Below are 19,902 nucleotides of genomic sequence, written 5' to 3'. Positions count from 1 at the left end.
TGCATTAAGAGCCTAAGAAATAGGAGCAGGAGTTGGCCATTCGGCCCCTCGAGCCCGCTCCACCATTCAATGAGATCATGGCTGATCTTCGACCTCAACTCCACTTTCCCGCCCGATCCCTCGATTCCCTGAATATCCAAAAATCTATCGCTCTCCATGTTGAATATACTCAAAGACTGAGCCTCCACAGCCCTCTGAGATAGAGAATTCCAAAGATTCACCACCCTCTGAGTGAAGAAATTCCTCCTCATCTCAGTCCTAAATGGCCGCCCCCTTATCCTGAGACTGTGACCCCTGGTTCTAGACTCCCCAGCCCGGGGGGAAACATCCTCCCTGCATCTACCCTGTCAAATCCCCCTCAGAGTCTGATATGTTTGAATGAGATCGCCTCCTATTCTTTTAAACTTCAGAGAATATAGGCCTAATCTACTTAATCTCTTTTCATAGGACAGTCCAGGAATCAGTCGAGTGAACCTTCGTTGCACCGCCTCCAAGACAACTATGTCCTTCGTCAGAAAAGATCAAAACCGTGCACAGTAGGCCAAAGAGGATCCCAGCTGCACGTTGGATGTGTCTGATACCTCGCAGGGAGTCACTGGGCTATGATTGTGTGGGGGATGTGGTTTCTGGCATAGTTAAAGCAGTTGCTCAAACTTTCACAGAATCATGGAAAATTACAGCACGGAAGGAGGCCATTTCGGCCCATCGTGTCCACGCCGGCCGACCAAGAGCTACCCGGCCTAATCCCACTTTCCAGCTCTGGGTCCGTAGCCCTGTAGGTTACGGCACTTCAGGTGCACATCCAAATGTGGTGAGGGTTTCTGCCTCTACCACCCTTTCAGGCAGTGAGTTCCGCCCCAGACCCCCACCACTCTCTGGGTGAAGCAATGTTTTTCCATCTCCCTTCTAATTCTTCTACCAATTACTTTAAATCTGTCTTTTCTTCCATGGTTTAAGTGATGTGCAAAACATAGAAACATAGAAAATGGTGCAGGAGCAGGTCATTCGGCCCTTCGAGCCTGCACCACCATTCACTAAGATCATGGCTGATCAACCCTAGCCACCGTTCACAGACTGGCAACTCCTGTGTACCCAACAATTTCAGACCATAACCTCTGCCCACAGGTTGCTGCCTTTTTTAAACCTCCCCTGATCTTATGTATTTTTTTCTGTTTCCCGTGGTAATTATCCCGACATTCACACCCTATCTAGACACATCTTTTTCTAACTTCTGCCATTACCATCTCAAGTTGGCCCCTCATCCCTTTTAGAACATAAGATAAGAACATAAGAAATAGGAGCAGGAGTGGGCCATACGGCCCCTCGAGCCTGCTCCGCCATTTAATGCCATCATGGCTCATCCAATCATGGACTCAGCTCCACTTCCCTGCCCGCCCCCTTATCGTTTAAGAAACTGTCTATTTCTGTCTTAAATTTATTCAATGTCCCAGCTTCCACAGCTCTCTGAGGCAGCGAATTCCACAGATTTACAACCCTCCGAGAAGAAATTTCTCCTCATCTCAGTTTTAAATGGGCAGCCCCTTATTCTAAGATCATGCCCCCTAGTTCTAGTCTCCCCCATCAGTGGAAACATCCTCTCTGCATCCACCTTGTCAAGCCCTCTCATAATCTTATACGTTTCGATAAGATCACCTCTCATTCTTCTGAATTCCAATGAGTAGAGGCCCAACCTGCTCAACCTTTCCTCATAAGTCAACCCCCTCATCTCAGGAATCAACCGAGTGAACCTTCTCTGAACTGCCTCCAAAGCAAGTATATCCTTTTGTAAATATGGAAAGCAAAACTGCACGCAGTACTCCAGGTGTGGCCTCACCAATATCCTGTATAACTGTAGCAAGACTTCCCTGCTTTTATACTCCATCCCCTTTGCAATAAAGGCCAAGATTCCATTGGCCTTCCTGATCACTTGCTGTACCTGCATACTATCCTTTTGTGTTTCATGCACAAGTACCCCCAGGTCCCTCTGTATTGCAGCACTTTGCAATCTTTCTCCATTTAAATAATAACTTGCTCTTTGATTTTTTTTCTGCCAAAGTGCATGACCTCACACTTTCCAACATTATACTCCATCTGCCAAATTTTTGCCCACTCACTTAGCCTGTCTATGTCCTTTTGTCCCTCGAATCTCTCCTGCCTTCCACCCCATCGCGGCCTTCTCTTTTCGTCGTCCCTCCCTTCCCCCCCCCCTTTCAGTACCCCTTAAGAATCTGTTAATTTCGAATGTCTGACGAAGGAGTCACAGACCCGAAACGTTAACTCTGTTTCTCTCTCCCCACAGATGCTGCCTGACCCGCTGAGATTCCCAAGCATTTTATTTCAGCTTCTGGCATCTTGCTTTTGAATTGGTCGGCTTTTGGAAGTCCTGTGTTGCCGTGCCGACTTACCGCCATGGGTCTATCGATGCGACGGTGAAGGGTGCATGCCCAGTGTGCCTGGCCAGCGTAGCGAGGCATCTGCGGGGCCAGGTGGACGGCCTTCCGGTTCAGCTCCTTGTTCACCGGCGTCAGCTCGTCGTTGAACATTATGTAGATTTCCACCGTCTTTTTATCGATGGTCCGTTTGATGGCCTGTGAGGGATGGAACGCATAATCTTACTGCGGTGGGGTGTGGGGCCCAGCGGCAGACACCGGCCTCTCGCCACGGGGCGCAGTCAGTCACCCCCCCCCCCGCCACCCCCCGACACCTCGCACGCGAGGAGGGGACGAGACGCAGCCAGCCGCTCCGCAATTCTCCACAAACACGGCAAGCTCCCGGTTGTCACCGTGGGGTGTCGTTGAGCGCAAGATGGCTGCCTCACCGCATGGACCACAGCATCGTACAGGGCACCGCTGTTCGATTGGGGAAACGGTGGAGCATTCTAAGAGGGGCCCGTACATAAGAATCAGGTGCAGGAGTCGGCCATTCGGCCCCTCGAGCCTGCTCCGCCATTCAACAAGATCATGGCTGGCCATCGACCTCAACTCCATTTTCCCGCCCGATCTCCGTATCTCTTGACTCCCTTAATATCCGCAAATCTATCTATCCCAGCCTCTGGGGCAGAGAATTCCAGAGATTCACCACCCTCTGAGTGAAGAAGTTTCTCCTCATCTCAGTCCTAAATGGCCGACCCCTTATCCTGAGACTGTGACCCCTGGTTCCAGACTCCTCAGCCAGGGGGAAACATCCTCCCTGCATCTACCCTGTCGATCCCCCTCGGAATCTTATAAGAACATAAGAAATAGGAGCAGGAGTCGGCCATTTGGCCCCTCGAGCTTGCTCCGCCATTCAATAAGATCATGGCTGATCTGATCTTGGCCTCAGCTCCACTTCCCTGCCCGCCCCCTTAATCCCTTATTGGTTAAGAAACTGTCCATCTCTGTCTTAAGTTTATTCAATGACCCAGCTTCTACAGCTCTCTAGGGCAGCGAATTCCACAGATCCACAACCCTCTGAAAGAAGGAATTTCTCCTCATCTCAGTTTTAAATGGGCGGCCTCTTATTCGAAGATCATGCCCTGTAGTTCTAGTCTCCCCCATCAGTGGAAACATCCTCCCTGCATCCACCTTGTCAAGTCCCTCATAATCGGATACGTTTCGATAAGATCACCTCTCATTCTTCTGAATTCCAATGAGTAGAGGCCCAACCTACTCAACCTTTCCTCATAAGTCAACCCCCTCATCCCCGGAATCAACCGAGTGAACCTTCTCTGAACTGCCTCCAAAGCAAGTATATCCTTTTGTAAATATGGAAAGCAAAACTGCACGCAGTACTCCAGGTGTGGCCTCACTAATACCCTGTATAACTGTAGCAAGACTTCCCTGCTTTTATACTCCATCCCCTTTGCAATAAAAGCCCAGGTTGTCAGCCGTGTGTTCACCAATAACCCCGGGCTGCAGTGGGCGATCTCGATGCCGGGCGTACCTCGCGGTAAGAAAGGTGCTGGAACACATCCAGGAACTCCACCCCTTGCTGCACTGTCGTCACCGATTCAAACGCCGACGAGATCAGGTTCTGCATCATCACCTCCAGGTCTTTGATGCCGGATCGGAACCTGAACACAGACACACACACACACACAGAGTAAGACCACGGGCAGCAGACACCGATCAAGCACACCTCCCGCCCGTCCCCTCCCCACCCTCTAAAGGGTCGGGGTAGCTCAAAGGATCATCGTCATCGTCATCCTAGGCAGTCCCTCGGAGTCGAGGAAGACTTGCTTCCACTCTTAACATGAGTCCTCAGGCGGCTGAACTGTCCAATACGAGAGCCACAGTCCCTGTTACAGGTGGGACAGACAGTGGTTGAGGGAAGGGGAGGGTGGGACTGGTTTGCTGCATGCTCTTTCCGCTGCCTGCGCTTGGTTTCTGCATGTTCTCGGCGACGAGACTCGAGGTGCTCAGCGCCCTCCCGGACTGCACTTCCTCCACTTAGGGCGGACTGGTCTTTGGCCCAGGGACTCCCAGGTGTCAGTGGGAATAGCCTACAGGGCTGTAGTAATACCCGCCCTCCTGTATGGCTCAGAGACATGGACCATTTACAGCAGACACCTCAAGTCGCTGGAGAAACACCACCAGCGATGTCTCTGCAAGATCCTACAAATCCCCTGGGAGGACAGACGCACCAACATTAGCGTCCTCGACCAGGCCAACGTCCCCAGCATCAAAGCACTGACCACACTCGATCAGCTCCGCTGGGTGGGCCACATTGTCCGCATGCCCGACACGACACTCCCAAAGCTAACAGGAAGGGCAACGCTGTCTGCGGTGAGGAGGGGGCATTGATTGTTGTCAGGCACATGGCCTGCTCGTGCCACACTTTGGGAACGCCATTGCAAAGCTTCCCCGACACAAGCCTGAGAATGTGACCCAAAAAGATAAAGGTCCCTGCCACATTAGTAATTTAAGACAGAACCAGCATTTCTATAGCACCTGTCAGCCCCTCAGGACGTCCCAACACGTTCTACAGCCAATGAAGTGCAGTCACTGTTGTAATGTGGGAAACGCGGCAGCCAATTTGTGCACAGCAAGCTCCCACACACAGCAATGTGATAATGACCCAGATCATCTGTTTTTTTTCATGATGTTGATTGAGGGATAAATATTGCCCCAGGACACCGGGGAGAATTCCCCCTGCTCTTCTTCCAATAGTGGGATCTTTTACATCCACCCGAGAGAGCAGATGGATAGCTAGCACCTCAGACAATGCGGCGCTTCCTCAGTACTGCCCCTCCGACAGTGCGGCGCTCCCTCAGTACTGCCCCTCCGACAGTGCGACGCTTCCTCAGTACTGCCCCTCCGACAGTGCGGCACTCCCTCAGTACTGCCCCTCCGACAGTGCGGCACTCCCTCAGTACTGCCCCTCTGACAGTACGGCGCTCCCTCAGTATTGCCCCCTCCGACAGCGCAGTACGGCACTCCCTCAGTACTGCCCCTCCGACAGTGCGGCACTCCCTCAGTACCGCCCCTCCGACAGCGCAGTATGGCGCTCCCTCAGCACCGCCCCACCGACTGTCACGATCCCATCAGGGTCAAGAGCACTGACTTGCTGTAGTCATCGTGCCAGAAGGTGTTCTTGACATCCAGGATCTCGTTCTTCATGAACTTCAGCATCAGTAGGAGCTTGTCGAAGGTAGCCTCGATCTCCAAAAGGTTGCGTGTTATCTCGGGGCCGCGGTGCCCCCCGAAACACGGCAGGGGTGTCTGCCCCCCATCCTGTCGCCGGGCAAAGAACTCCTGGCAATCGCACACCTGGGCGGGCAGAAGCAGCACACAGCGACACGTCACCACCATTTCAGGCCAAGTGATTGATCAACAGCGGGGTTTTTACAAACCAATATATCGCACGCTACCCCCGAGAGCCCCAGTCTGTCAGCGAGGCGAGGGACCGTTCAGTCTCCCCGGGACGCTGCACTCCCACACCCGTTAATCTCCGCGCTGGAAGGAGAACACAAGAGAGAAAGAAATAAAGATATGCACTCACACACAATTCCCCCCGGAATTTAGACGGTCAAGATTCATTTGATTGTAGTTTTCAAGATAATAAGGGGGAATATTAAGGGGAACAGATCGGGCTGATGGACAGAAATTATTCCTGCTGGTTGGGGAGTCTCGGACTAGGGGGCACAGTCTAAAAATTAGAGCCAGACCTTGCAGGAGTGAAACTAGGAAACACTTCTACACACAGGGCTAGAAATTCGTCACTGTAAGGATTGATTTAGCTCCATTTTTTGGAGCTTAAAGTTTTTTTTTGGATCTAAATAAATTTAGGGCCATTGTGTTAGTTTCGCGAGTGGTGTAACGCCATCACTCGGTGTCAAAACCAACGATAACGTCGTATCTGAGAGTTTCACCAAAAAGGACATTTTTAAGGACAGTGCTAAATACCGATTTGCAAAAGCTTGCCTTACCTGATGAAGTCCCATCGCCATCTTGGGAATCACAGAGCTTAAGTTAATCTACTCCCAGTCTGTCAAGTTCAACCTGAATTTAAGTGAATGATCCCCAAGGCAGAACGGATAATATGCAAACATAAACGGCCATGGAATGGGCAAAGTTTCGGAGATTTGATTTGATTTGAGTCTGCAATTCCGTGTTAGGCAAAAATGTCTGCACTCCTGCCCCTGGGACTGAAGCTCAAACTGTACGGCCTCTCACTGCTGATGGACAATCCTGGGCATTATAACTGACATAGAAACATAGACAATAGGTGCAGGAGTAGGCCATTCAGCCCTTCGAGCCTGCACCACCATTCAATAAGATCATGGTTGATCATGCAACTTCAGAACCCCATTCCTGCTTTCTCTCCATACCCCTTGATCCCTTTAGCCGTAAGGGCCACATCTAACTCCCTTTTGAATATATCCAACGAACTGGCATCAACAACTTTCTGCGGTAGAGAATTCCACAGGTTCACAATTCTCTGAGTGAAGAAGTTTCTCCTCATCTTGGTCCTAAATGGCTTACCATTTATCCTTAGAGTGTGTCCCCCTGGTTCTGGACTTCCCCAACATGGGGAACATTCTTCCTGCATCTAACCTGTCCAGTCCCGTCAGAGGTTTATATGTTTCGATGAGATCCCCTCTCATTCTTCTAAACTCCAGTGAATATGAACCCAGTCGATCCAGTCTTTCTTCATATGTCAGTCCTGCATTTTGACAGCTGCAGTTTGATGATAAAAGTTAGGCAGCTTGTAAAAGCCCAACTCTGCTATGTGCAAACTGTCCACATTGCAGTCCTGGACACTACTGCAATAACAACAAGCCTGGGATTGGGATTGCCCCAGTCCCATTAGCTGCCCGACGACTCCCAATTCCAAAGGGTGAAGACTAAGGAGAAGGTGGTGACAGCAGATGTGCTAAGAGTGAGAGGGGAGGTACTTGCCCGGCCGGGGGGTAGGGGGTGGGAGCCGAGCGCCGAGCAGATGTGTCCGGCCGAGGGAGTAATCCTGCCAGCCGGACACGCCGAGTGCCCATGCACCGAGACCGGGGAGGAGAGGTACTTGCCCGGGGGGAGGTGGGAGCCGATTCCCCCCCCTCCACCCCTCATTCACCAGCATCTGGGCATGTGCAGAACAGCGTTATTTTTAACACAAAAGCATTTATCTCCATCCTTAAAAACAGTGGTATTTCAACACTACGCCAAATTTTTAAAACTTTTATCGAGACTTGGGCCTTATTTTTTGGGTGCTATTTCGGCATTAAAAAAATCGGCCGCTTTCGCAAATAGCGGCAAAAAACAATGCTATTCTTAAATGTGGAATTTCTAGCCCAAAGTGTGGTAGAAGTTTGGAACTCTCTTCCACAAACGGCAATTGATGCTCGATCAATTGTTCATTTCAAATCTGAGAGTGATGGATTTTTGTTACCAAAGGTATTAAGGGATTTGGGGAAAAGGCTGGTTTATGAAGTAAGGTCGCAGATCAGCCATTGAATAGCAGAATAAGCTTAAGGGACTAAATGGTTTCCCTTGTACAGTACAGCACTCCCTCAGTACTGCCCCTCCGACAGTGCGGCGCTCCCTCAGCACTGCCCCTCCGACAGTGCAGCACTCCCTCAGTACTGCCCTCCGACAGTGCGGCCCGCCCTCAGCACTGCCCTCCGACAGTGCGGCCCGCCCTCAGCACTGCCCCTCCGACAGTACGGCACTCCCTCAGTACTGCCCCTCCGACAGTGCGACGCTCCCTCAGTACTGCCCCTCCGACAGTGCGGCACTCCCTCAGCACTGCCCCTCCGACAGTGCGGCCCGCCCTCAGCACTACACTGGGAGTGACTGCTTGGATTACGGACTCGAATCACTGGAATGGGGATTGAACCCATGACCTTCTGAGTCAGAGGTGAGCATGCTACCCATTGAGCCATGTCGGGCACCCTTCTATCCCCTAGCTCAGTATATCTGCGAGCCCCGTGTACCCTGTGGCCCAATATGCTCCCAGTCCCACTCCCCTCCAGTTCAGTGCCATTCCCAGCCCAGTGCCTGCTCCAGTGTCTCTAAGCTGGTCTATGCCCTGGTGCAGGAAAGCCCAGGTCTAGCGGTTGGCGGGGCCAATGGTGGGTACTGTACGTCACACAGGAGACAGTTTGGCTGCCTGTCTTTGTGAGACGCAGCACAGAACAAAGCAGTTAATCACCTTCTCACTAGAAAAGCCAGGGGGAAAAGGGGTCAGGGAGGAAAGAACAATGGGGAATCCCCCCCCCCCCCACCCATTCCCTGGCTCTGTACTTGCTTCCAAACTGTTAATTTAAGGGCTGGATTTTCGGCATTGTTGATTTCAGGGTGGCAAAGTTTGCGCCCGGGGGAACAGTTTGCGCCTCAGTCATCAGGATTCATCAGCTGGGCCCCGAGTGTGAGGCAGAACGCTAAGGGAGGCGTTGTACACCTCTCTCGGGGCGCTAGGCCGGCTGAGCACGGGAAGATCCCGAGCTAAGGAGCCGACCCGGGAGCTCTCTTGGCGGGACTCAAAAATCGATCTGGTGTCGCAACCAGGTGCACTGCACGCCGGCTCGCCTCTCCCCGGACGGTACTGGTCTGCGCCCCCCACCCCCCCCCGCCGAAACCGGACCCCGAAAACCACCCCGCGGAGTGCTGGAGGCTGACTGCCCGCCCGGAAGAGCTCGCCGCCGCCATTGCCACCGCTCCGGGGGGCGAAAAACAAAAACGCACATCACCGGAAAATCAGCCTCTAAACTCTTCCAGTCCTGATGATGGGTCATCGACCTGAAATGTTAACTCTGTTTTTCTCCGCACAGATGCTGCCTGACCCGCTGGGTGTTTCCAGCATTCTCTGTTCTTACTTCAGTCATTGAAAGTTGGCATGCAGGTACAGCAGGCGGTGAAGGCGGCAAATGGCATGTTGGCCTTCATAGCTCGGCCATTTGAGTATAGGAGCAGGGAGGTCTTACTGCAGTTGTACAGGGCCTTGGTGAGGCCTCACCTGGAATATTGTGTTCAGTTTTGGTCTCCTAATCTGAGGAAGGATGTTCTTGCTATTGAGGGAGTGCAGCAAAGGTTCACCAGATTGATTCCTGGGATGGCAGAACTGACATATGAGGAGAGACTGGATCAACTGGGCCTGTATTCACTGGAGTTTAGAAGAATGAGAGGGGATCTCATAGAAACATATAAGATTCTGACGGGACTGGACAAGTTAGATGCAGGAAGAATGTTCCCGATGTTGGGGAAGTCCAGAACCAGGGGTCACGGTCTAAGGATAAGGGGTAAGCCATTTAGGACCGAGATGAGGAGAAACTTCTTCACCCAGAGAATTGTGAACCTGTGGAATTCTCTACCACAGAAAGTTGTTGAGGCCAGTTCGTTGGATATATTCAAAAGGAAGTTAAATGTGGTCCTTACTGCTAAAGGGATCAAGGGGTATGGAGAGAAAGCAGGAAAGGGGTACTGAGGGAATGATCAGCCATGATCTTATTGAATGGCGGTGCAGGCTCGAAGGGCCGAATGGCCGACTCCTGCACCTATTTTCTACGTTTCAATGTTTCAGATTTCCAGCATCTGCAGTTTTGGGTTGAATTTATTCGAATCTCCCTGTGGATAAATATTCCTTCTGTCACCATACCTCGAGTAAGTCCCTACAGCGCTGTATGAAGGCATCCACTTGGGCAAAGACGCTAGTGTTGTCCAGGACCCAGGGAATGCTTGAAAATCTGCACCGCAAGGCAAGAGCAAGTTTTAAATACAGAAATACGCCGCAGACATCCACCCCCTCCAAACCCGGCCTGAAAGTGCGGATCTGTTCTGCCGCCCAAGTTCCACCGGCACGTAGTGTGCGAGACCAAACTCGGAGGGTCCCGACTTTGTTCATCTTTGGTTTCGGGGCGGGGTGGGGGGGGGTGTAGGTGTGGCCAGCTACTGCTGAGGCCTTCGTTAACACCCCACGAAGGTGAATTTTACAGCAAGAGGTTTGGTGGGTCACTTCCCAATGGGGAGGAGGGGGAATGGAGGAACGGGGGGGGGGGTCGTCAGGCCCGAGGACACGTACAGAACACGCTGGGTAGGGGTGGCAGCTTGCTTTTCCTGAAGGGCCACTTGTCTTGTTTACGACAGTCCAGCAGCTTTCAGGGTTGTGTTATCTGCTGCCGGCCCACACAGAGCCGCATTTATGGAATTCAGTGTCACAGCTTGCCAAGGTCGGATCTGACCTCACAATCTCCAAGCTACTAGTCCGGTACCAGAACCATTACATTACTGTACCCAAGATTCAACCATGACTGGCACTACAGCTGGGGCCCACTGTGTTCTCGCCCAAACACGCGCATCTCACACACACAGACACGCACGAGCTCACAGACACACGCACAGATACGCGCACAGACATAACACAGGCATGCACACACAAATGCCCACGCGTGTGCACACGAGCACAGGCACACGCACAGACACGCGCAGACATAACACAGGCACACACACACACACACACGCCCACACATGTGCACACAGACATGCATGCGCGCACAACACATGCACATATGTACACGCACACACGCCTGCAGCAAGCACCGGAGAGTAAAGTGGAGCGGGATCGCTGTCTGGTTTTCCTCCTCCCCCTAGCCCCGGGGCAGCCAGGCCAATTACACGCTTAACTTGGCCAGCCGCTATGTGAGACCACAAACCCGTGACATGCTGGGAATGGCGGGTACAGGTGCGGAGCGGGTGTGTTGGGACCTCACCTGCTGTGAAGGCTGGCGGCATGGGCAAAGTGGCTCTTCCAGGTTTGGCAGCACAGGATGCAGTCGTGCAGAGTGGCTTTACTTGACTTGATGTGACCCTCGAAAATCCTGTCCAGCGAGATCTCTGCGGAGCACAGACGGATTATCTCGTTGCTCATCTGGGAAGAGAACAGAAGACAGACGTGTAGAGCAAACCCGCTCGCTAGTTGAGCTCGAATAGAAAGTCTTGCATTTCTATAGCGCCTATCACCACCACCGGCCGTCTCAGAGCGCTTTACAGCCAATGAAGTACTTTTGAAGTGTAGTCACTGTTGTAATGTGGGAAACGCGGCAGCCAATTTGCGCACAGCAAGCTCCCACACACAACAATGTGATAATGACCCAGATCATCTGTTTTAGTGATGTTGAGTGAGGGATAAATATTGGCCCCAGGACACCGGGGAGAACTCCCCTGCTCTTCTTCCAAATAGTGGCCGTGGGATCTTTTACATCCACCTGAGAGAGCAGACGGAGCCTCGGTTTAACGTCTCATCTGAAAGACGGCACCTCCAACGGTGCAGCATTCCCTCAGTACTGCCCCTCCAACGGTGCAGCATTCCCTCAGTACTGGCCCTCCGACAGTGCGGCACTCCCTCAGTACTGCCCCTCCAACAGTGCGGCGCTCCCTCAGTACTGCCCCTCCGACAGTGCGGCGTTCCCTCAGTACTGCCCCTCCGACAGTGCAGCGCTCCCTCAGTACTGCCCCTCCGACAGTGCGGCGCTCCCTCAGTACTGCCCCTCCGACAGTGCGGCGCTCCCTCAGTGCTGCCCCTCCGACAGTGCGGCGCTCCCTCAGTACTGCCCCTCCAACAGTGCGGCGCTCCCTCAGTACTGCCCCACTGACAGTGCAGCACTCCATCAGTACTGCCCCACCGACAGTGCGGCACTCCCTCAGTACTGCCCCTCCGACAGTGTGGCGCTCCCTCAGTACTGCCCCTCCGACAGTGCGGCGCTCCCTCAGTACTGCCCCTCCGACAGTGCGGCGCTCCCTCAGTACTGCCCCCACCGACAGCGCTGAGCTCCCTCAGTACTGCCCCTCCGACAGTGCGGCTCTCCCTCAGTACTGCCCCTCCGACAGCGCGGAGCTCCCTCAGTACTGCCCCTCCGACAGTGCGGCGCTCCCTCAGTACTGCCCCTCCGACAGCGCGGAGCTCCCTCAGTACTGCCCCTCCGACAGTGCGGCTCTCCCTCAGTACTGCCCCTCCGACAGTGCGGAGCTCCCTCAGTACTGCCCCTCCGACAGTGCGGCTCTCCCTCAGTACTGCCCCTCCGACAGCGCGGAGCTCCCTCAGTACTGCCCCTCCGACAGTGCAGAACTCCCTCAGTACTGCCCCTCCGACAGTGCGGCGCTCCCTCAGTACTGCGCTCAGACAGTGCGGCGCTTCCTCAGTACTGCCCCTCCGACAGTGTGGCACTCCCTCAGTACTGCCCCTCAGACAGTGCGGCGTTCCCTCAGTACTGCACTGGGAGTGTCAGCCTAGATTTTTGTGCTCAAGACCCTGGAGATGGGACTCGAACCCACAACCTTGTGCCTCAGAGGATAGTGTGCTACCTACTGAGAACAGAATGGAAGCAACAAATCTTTGGCTGGCAAAGCATACAGAGCCACGGGCCGAAATTGAGTATACCTCGGGGGATTTGGTGCGGGTGGTAACCACAGCAGGTCAGGACCCCGCTGATAAAAACCAACCTACGTTAATGGGGCCTATTAAACCCGCCCAGCGCGGGAACCCAGCCCAATTAAATGAGCAGGTCTGGTGGCGTCATCGATGACGCGTTTTCAGCTGAGATCTTTAAAGGGGCCATGCCCACATTAGATTTGCCGTTTAATCTGACACGGTGCTGTCAGTGTACGATCGCATTGGTGAGCTGCAAACACTGACAATCACTACATGGAGGCACAGGGCTGCACCCAGACTCTGCCATAACTCCCTCCATATGTTGGTGGAGAGAGTCAGAACACACAGGGAGGTCCTCTTCCCTTCCCATGGGCAGAAGAGACCTCCCCGGGAGACCAACACAGCCTGGTTGCAGAGGAGGGCACCGGCAGGGATGTGGTCAGGAGGAGCGGGCTGCAGAGCCGCAAGCCTTTCAATGATCTCAGTCGATCAGGAAGCATTAGTACAGAGCCACACTCAACCTCATCCTGCTGTGCCACTCATCACATCCCCATCACTCGGCCTTCCCTACCCTACTCCTGCACAGCCTGCCTCACACCTACTGACCTTGCACCTCCACCCATCCCTCTCTCTCTAGCTACATTATCACTTCCCCATCTCACGAGCCACCCCTCACACTCGCCCTCATCCTGTCCAACCATACCAACTAACAACACACCAGGGTAACTATTGTGTTCCTAACACAGATGAGGCTGCACACAGGGAGGTTAAAGTAACGGTGACCTCAGTCTTTATTAAGACACTCCAGAGTGAGGAACAGGCCTTAGGGGGCCGGCTTATATACAGTGCTCCCAAGGGATGCTGGGATCCCTTGGGACTTCAGGGGATGCGCTCCCTGATGGCGGAACATGGGAGTGCATGCTTTACAGATACACAACAGTAACCACTTGCGTGTTTTAGCCAATGTTCATGTGACGTTTCTGTCAAACATAAAAATCTTTATTTTCAACACTTTCCGGTCTTGCACAGATCTCTGTGCACCTTTGGAAGTGGCTTAGTGAGTTGCGGTGAATGGTGAGACCTAACGTTACCCCCCGCAATGGTGATGAGTGTGAAAGGAATGGATTGGACATTGTCGGGATACTTTGTGGTGTACGTGTGGGGTGGTGCCAAACTGGCACAACATGTGGCAGCCAGGGTGTACAGTGTCAAGTGAAGTAAATCTGGTCATAGTGAGGCCATCCCTGGCAGCAATGTGCTCAGGTGCTGATGCCCTGTGTCCTGTGCAGCATCCGGTGATTGCGGAGAAGGTTGGTGTTGTTGGTGCTGCTGGTGTGCCTGGTGCTGCTGGTGTTGGGGCTGATCGTGGTGGGATACGGAGGACCACGGTGAGACAGTATAAACGGCATAAATGTAAATCTGTGGAATTCGCTGCCTCAGAGAGCTGTGGAAGCCGAGACACTGAATAAATTTAAGACACAGATAGACAGTTTTTTAATTGATAAGGGATTAAGGGGTTATGGGGAGCGGGCAGGGAAGTGGAGCTGAGTCCATGATCGGATCAGCCATGATCGTATTAAATGACAGAGCAGGCTCGAGGGCTGTATGGCCGACTCCTGCTCCTATTTCTTATGTTCTTATCCATGTTGATGGAATAGATGGCAGGTGAAGTACAGATGGCAGGTGAAGTACAGATGACAGAAGCGATCTGTCAATGGTGAGAGGGTTCTTGCAATGAGGTGAGACTGGGTGAGAGACTTTGCTGGAAACACTTGCAGCCCGCAGAATCGGTGCTGGCAATGGACTGAGCGACAGCCTCTGCCTGAGGAAGATGATCATCTGTCAGGTGGGAGCTTTTACTGGAGATTTGACGCTGTCAAGTAATCAGCTGGAGCAATGGCCGCTGAAGTCCCGCCTCAGACTGACAGACGTGGTTCCCAAGCTGCATGAATCCCGTGGCCATGCAAGGAAATTTAAAATGTGGAGTTGGAAGGGCGAGCGGGGGGAGGCTCTTAAGTGCCTGTAAGCTACCGGATAATGATTACAATGAGGTCGCCCGTCTCTGCTTTGTAGAGTCGTTGCCACGCTGGCACACGTGCCCGTGGGAAAGTGTGTAGGGATGGATGGACGCCGGGTTCCCGACCCGTTCCCGAATTTTTTCAAATCTCCCACCTCCCCTCCCGCCCGCTACCACCCCGGGAGATTCCAGCCACAGTCACTGCACTTCAAAAGGTAATCAGTGCCAATCAGCATTGCGAAACATTACGACAAGGCATTAATTAGCACAACGTGAATGCTAAACTAATCCCATTTAAACTACGGAGGATACAGCCAGTGTAATCATGCCCACTGCATAATTTACACCGCGATATTATCCTTTAAAATTTACACAATGTATTTCCATATCATCCATAATTCCTTCACATCATTTATTTACATAATAAATTTACATGATCTGGTATTAGAACTTTTGTAATTAATTAGCATTGTTCTTCAAACTGAGCCTTGAAATTTGCTTCTTCAAATATTAGCATGCAAAGGCTTAACGTGTCCCTCTAACATTCCTATCCCTGCTATTCTGATGGAGGCGTTAGCCCATTTCACGCAAGAGGCTGGATTTTTGGTTGAAGGCTTCTCCGGGCGGGTCGGTTGATTTTGCACCGGGAAATGGTTTGCGATGGCAGCCAACAAATCCGGTTGCGGTGCCCCGATTGTGGGACAGAGCGCTAAGGGAAGTGCTGCACACCTCTCCAGAACCAGGGGTCACAGTCTAAGGATAAGGGGTAAGCCATTTAGGACCGAGATGAGGAGAAACTTCTTCACTCAGAGAGAATTGTGAACCTGTGGAATTCCCTGCCGCAGAGAGTTGTTGAGGCCAATTCGTTGGATATATTCAAAAGGGAGTTAGATCCCTTACGGCTAAAGGGATCAAGGGGTATGGAGAGAAAGCAGGAAAGGGGTACTGAGGTGAATGATCGGCCATGATCTTATTGAATGGCGGTGCAGGCTCGAAGGGCCGAATGGCCTACTCCTGCACCTATTGTCTATGTTTCTTAGGGCGCTAGGCCGCCTGAGCAACTGAAAATCCCGAGCTACATAGCCGGCCTCGGAGCGTGCTAAGCGAGACCTCCCTGGGACAAAAACAATCGGCACAAAAACCATTCCCAGTACATTGCTCACCCCACATAAAGATAAATCGCAAAAATCAAACAAAAAAATCAATCAAATTATCTCGTGCAGTCGTTCCTTCCCTCACCGCCGCCGCGACAGCTCCAACTGCCTGCTTTCTTTGGCGGAGTCACGGCGGGGCGCTGTGGGGTCAGCGCGAAGCTAATTGCGAGATCGGGACGATAGCGGGGACGTTACCAGTGGCACGTTCCCGGGCGGTATAGCTCGGCGCTGTCACAAAGCCAGCATCAAATGTCCCGGCAGGCAGGTGGCGCTGGAAGATGGCCGCCCCCAGCAGGGGGGGTGGGGTAATCGTTTCCACACCCCTTCGGGGCACTAACAGAGGCACGAGCCAAACTGAAACCCAGCCCTTAGTGCCTCCGTCCGATGGCAGAAAGCGAGGCGTCTCGCGCAAAAGTGGCCTGCTAATACTTGAAGATGTAACATTGCAAGGGGGACACAAGGATTAACACATTTCAGCAGCAAAAATAACGCAAAAATTAGAGCAGCAAAAGTCCGTACCATTCACTCAACCATGGCTCTTCTCCAACTTACTTACTCTCGTAGGGGGGAGGTGAATTAAACCAGGGGACGCTGCCCAAGATTTGTGAAACATCTCCCTCGTTCCCCAAGGGCAACTTGAGAGAGATGTTACACAAATCGCAGAAGCGTCCCCTGGTTTAATTCACCTCTTCCATGAGAGTAAATCGGTTGGGAGAGGAGCCACTGCTGTTTCAGACCATAACCACTGCTCCCACCTATCCGGGCAGCAGTTGACTCTGCTATTCCCATTTACAGCTCCTCTACACCCATCTTTTGTTTCTTTACTCGCCCCGTTACCATCTCCTTTCACCTCGTACATTACAGGAAAGATGTGATTGCACTGGAGAGGGTGCAGCGGAGATTGACCAGGATGTACCGGGATTGGAGAATTTTAGCGGTGAGGAAAGATTGGAAAGGCTGGGGTTGTTTTCTTTGGAACAGAGGAGGCTGAGGTGTACAAATCCCCTGGGAGGACAGACGCACCAACACTAGTGTCCTCATTCAGGCCAACATCCCCAGCATTGAAGCACTGACCACACTCGATCAGCTCCGCTGGGCAGGCCACATTGTCCACATCCCAGTCACAGGACTCCCCAAAGCAAGTGCTCTTGGAGCTCTTTCACGGCAAACGAGCCAAAGGTGGGCAGCGGGAACGCTAGAAGGACACCCTCAAAGCCTCCCTGATAAAGTGCAACATCCCCACCGCCACCTGGGAGTCCCTGGTCCAAGACCGCCCTAAGTGGAGGAAGTGCATCGGGAGGGCGCTGAACACCTCGAGTCTCATCACCGAGAGCATTCAGAAACCAAGCGCAGGCAGCGGAAGGAGCGTGCGGAAAACCAGTCCCACCCACCCCTTCCCTCAACGACTATCTGTCCCACCTGTGACAGAGTCTGTGGCTCTCGCATTGGACTGTTCAGCCGCCAAAGAACTCACTTCAGGCGTGGAAGCAAGTCTTCCTCGATTCCGAGGGACTGCCTATGATGATGATAAAATGATGAAGGAGCCTCGATAGAGTGGATAGGAAGAACCTGTTTCCCTTGGCAGTGGGGTCAACAACCAGGGGGCATAGATTTAAAGTAATTGGGGGGAGGTTTAGAGGGGATTTGAGGGGAAATGTCTTCACCCAGAGGGTGGTGGGGGTCTGGAACTCACTGCCTGAAAGGGTGGTAGAGGCAGAAACCCTCACCACATTTAAAAAGTACCTGGATGTGCACCTGAAGTGCCGTAACCTACAGGGCTACGGACCCAGAGCGGGAAAGTGGGATTAAGCTGGATGGCTCTTGGTCGGCCGGCACGGACACGATGGGCCGAATGGCCTCCTTCCGTGCTGTAAATTTCTGTGATTCTATGACCATCCTTTTTGTTATTTAATCTCTCCTGCCTTCCACCCTAGTTGTCCTTTCCACCCATCCTACCTTTCTGGACTTGCTTAAAAAAACCTGTCACATCTCGAACCTTTGCCAGTTCTGACCTGACGCCTTAACTCTGTCTCTGTCTCTCCACAGATGCTGCCGGACCCGCTGAGCGCTTTTGATGTGGGCAAAAGGTCTGCGGGTTCTCAACCCTACCCGTACGACCAGCACCGTCGAACCCTTGCGGCCACAGTTGGCATTGCCGTGGCCCGTTCTAACCCGGGCACCAGAGCTCCACGGCACTGGGCGTGTCGGCCCGGATCTTGTGCTCAAGTCTGTGGAGTGGGGCTCGAACCCACAGCCTTCGGACTCGAGAGACGAGGGCGCGACCCACTGAGCCACGGCTGACCGCGCGCGCGCGCGCGGGCCGCTGTTGGTTTCGCTCACCTTGCGGAAGAGCGCGGTGATGCGGTCGCGGGTGTTGTAGAACTTCGAGTTGACCCAGATGATGCGGATGAGATTGAGGATGTGTGGCAGCTTGCCTGGTATGTCTTTGACCTTGAGGGTGGTCAACTCTTCACAGGGGACGTTGAGTATGGCCAGGAAGCTGAGGTTAGACTGAGCCTGAGCACGCCCATCCTGAACACAAAGTGCAAAATGGATTCCGTTAAATCACAGATACTACAAAGCACGAGTCGTCAAAGGGAACTGATACAGGAGCGTCAAAGCAACACACATGCCCCAAAGAAGCTCACAAAGTGAGGTCGAACCCTAAGCATAAGAACATAAGAACTAGGAGCAGGAGTCGGCCATTCGGCCCCTTGAGCCTGCTCCGCCATTCAATAAGATCATGGCCGATCATTCCCTCAGTACCCCTTTCCTGCTTTCTCTCCATACCCCTTGATCCCCTTAGCCCCAAGAGCCATATCTAACTCCCTCTTGAATATATCCAGTGAACTGGCATCAACAACTCTCTGCGGCAGGGAATTCCACAGGTTCACAACTCTCTGAGTGAAGAAGTTTCTCCTCATCTCAGTCCTAAATGGCCTACCCCTTATCCTAAGACTGTGTCCCCTGGTTCTGGACTGCCCCAACATCGGGAACATTCTTCCCGCATCTAACCTGTCCAGTCCCGTCAGAATCTTATACATTTCTATGAGATCCCCTCTCATCCTTCTAAACTCCAGTGAATAAAGGCCCATGGCTGATCTTCTACCTCAACTCCACTTTCCCACCTGATCTCCATATCCCTTGATTCCCCCAGAGTCCAAAAATCGATCGATCTCAGCCTTCAATATATTCAGAGACTCAGCACCCACAGCCCTCTAGGGCAGAGAATTCCAAAGATTCTGAGTGAAGAAATTCCTCCTCATCTCAGTCCTAAATGGCCGACCCCTTATCCTGAGACTGTGACCCCTGGTTCTAGACTCCCCAGCCCGGGGGAAACATCCTCCCTGCATCTATCCTGTCAATTCCCCTCAGAATCTTGTGCGTTTCAATGAGATCACCTCTCATTCTTCTAAACTCCAGAGAGTATAGGCCTAATCTGCTCAATCTCTCCTCATAAAAAACAACCCTCTCGTCCCAGGAATCAATCTGGTGAACCTCCGTTGCACCGCCTCCAAGGCAGGTATGTCCTTCCTTAGACACGGAGACCAAAATGGTGCACAGTACTCCAAGTACGGTCTCACCAGGGCCCTGTACAATTGTAGCAAGACTTCCTTACTCGTATACTCCAACCCCCTTCCAATAAAGGCCAACATGCCATTTGCCTTCCTTAGTGCTTGCTTGCAGGAGTAGAGAGAAGAGTCAGACGAGGAAGGTGGGTTTTGAGGAGGCTTTTGGGCAGTGATGGGGCAGAGGGGTAAGGAGGGGTTTGAAAGGAGCAGTGCAGAGTGTGGAGGCGAGATGGCCTGAGGCTGGGCTGCTGGTGATGGAGCCGAGGGAGAACAGGAAATGCAGTAAGGGTCACAACCGTGGACGGTGCAAGCTGGGCCAGGG

At 52.8% G+C, this 19,902-nt stretch overlaps 1 protein-coding gene across 1 annotated transcript in view; it reads right to left on the bottom strand.

Moving 5' to 3' along the window:
- dnah2 (dynein, axonemal, heavy chain 2) overlaps positions 1-19,902 on the bottom strand; it is a 242,216-nt gene that overhangs the window by 191,453 nt on the left and 30,861 nt on the right. Inside the window, 6 exon segments of the mRNA XM_070863165.1 lie at positions 2,406-2,588; positions 3,922-4,051; positions 5,542-5,747; positions 10,069-10,156; positions 11,180-11,337; positions 18,349-18,540. Coding sequence (XP_070719266.1) covers positions 2,406-2,588; positions 3,922-4,051; positions 5,542-5,747; positions 10,069-10,156; positions 11,180-11,337; positions 18,349-18,540 — 957 coding nt within the window.

Source organism: Pristiophorus japonicus, chromosome 20 (assembly GCF_044704955.1).
Source record: "Pristiophorus japonicus isolate sPriJap1 chromosome 20, sPriJap1.hap1, whole genome shotgun sequence".
Lineage (NCBI taxonomy): Eukaryota > Metazoa > Chordata > Chondrichthyes > Pristiophoridae > Pristiophorus > Pristiophorus japonicus.
This window is presented reverse-complemented; position numbering and strand designations above follow the sequence as displayed.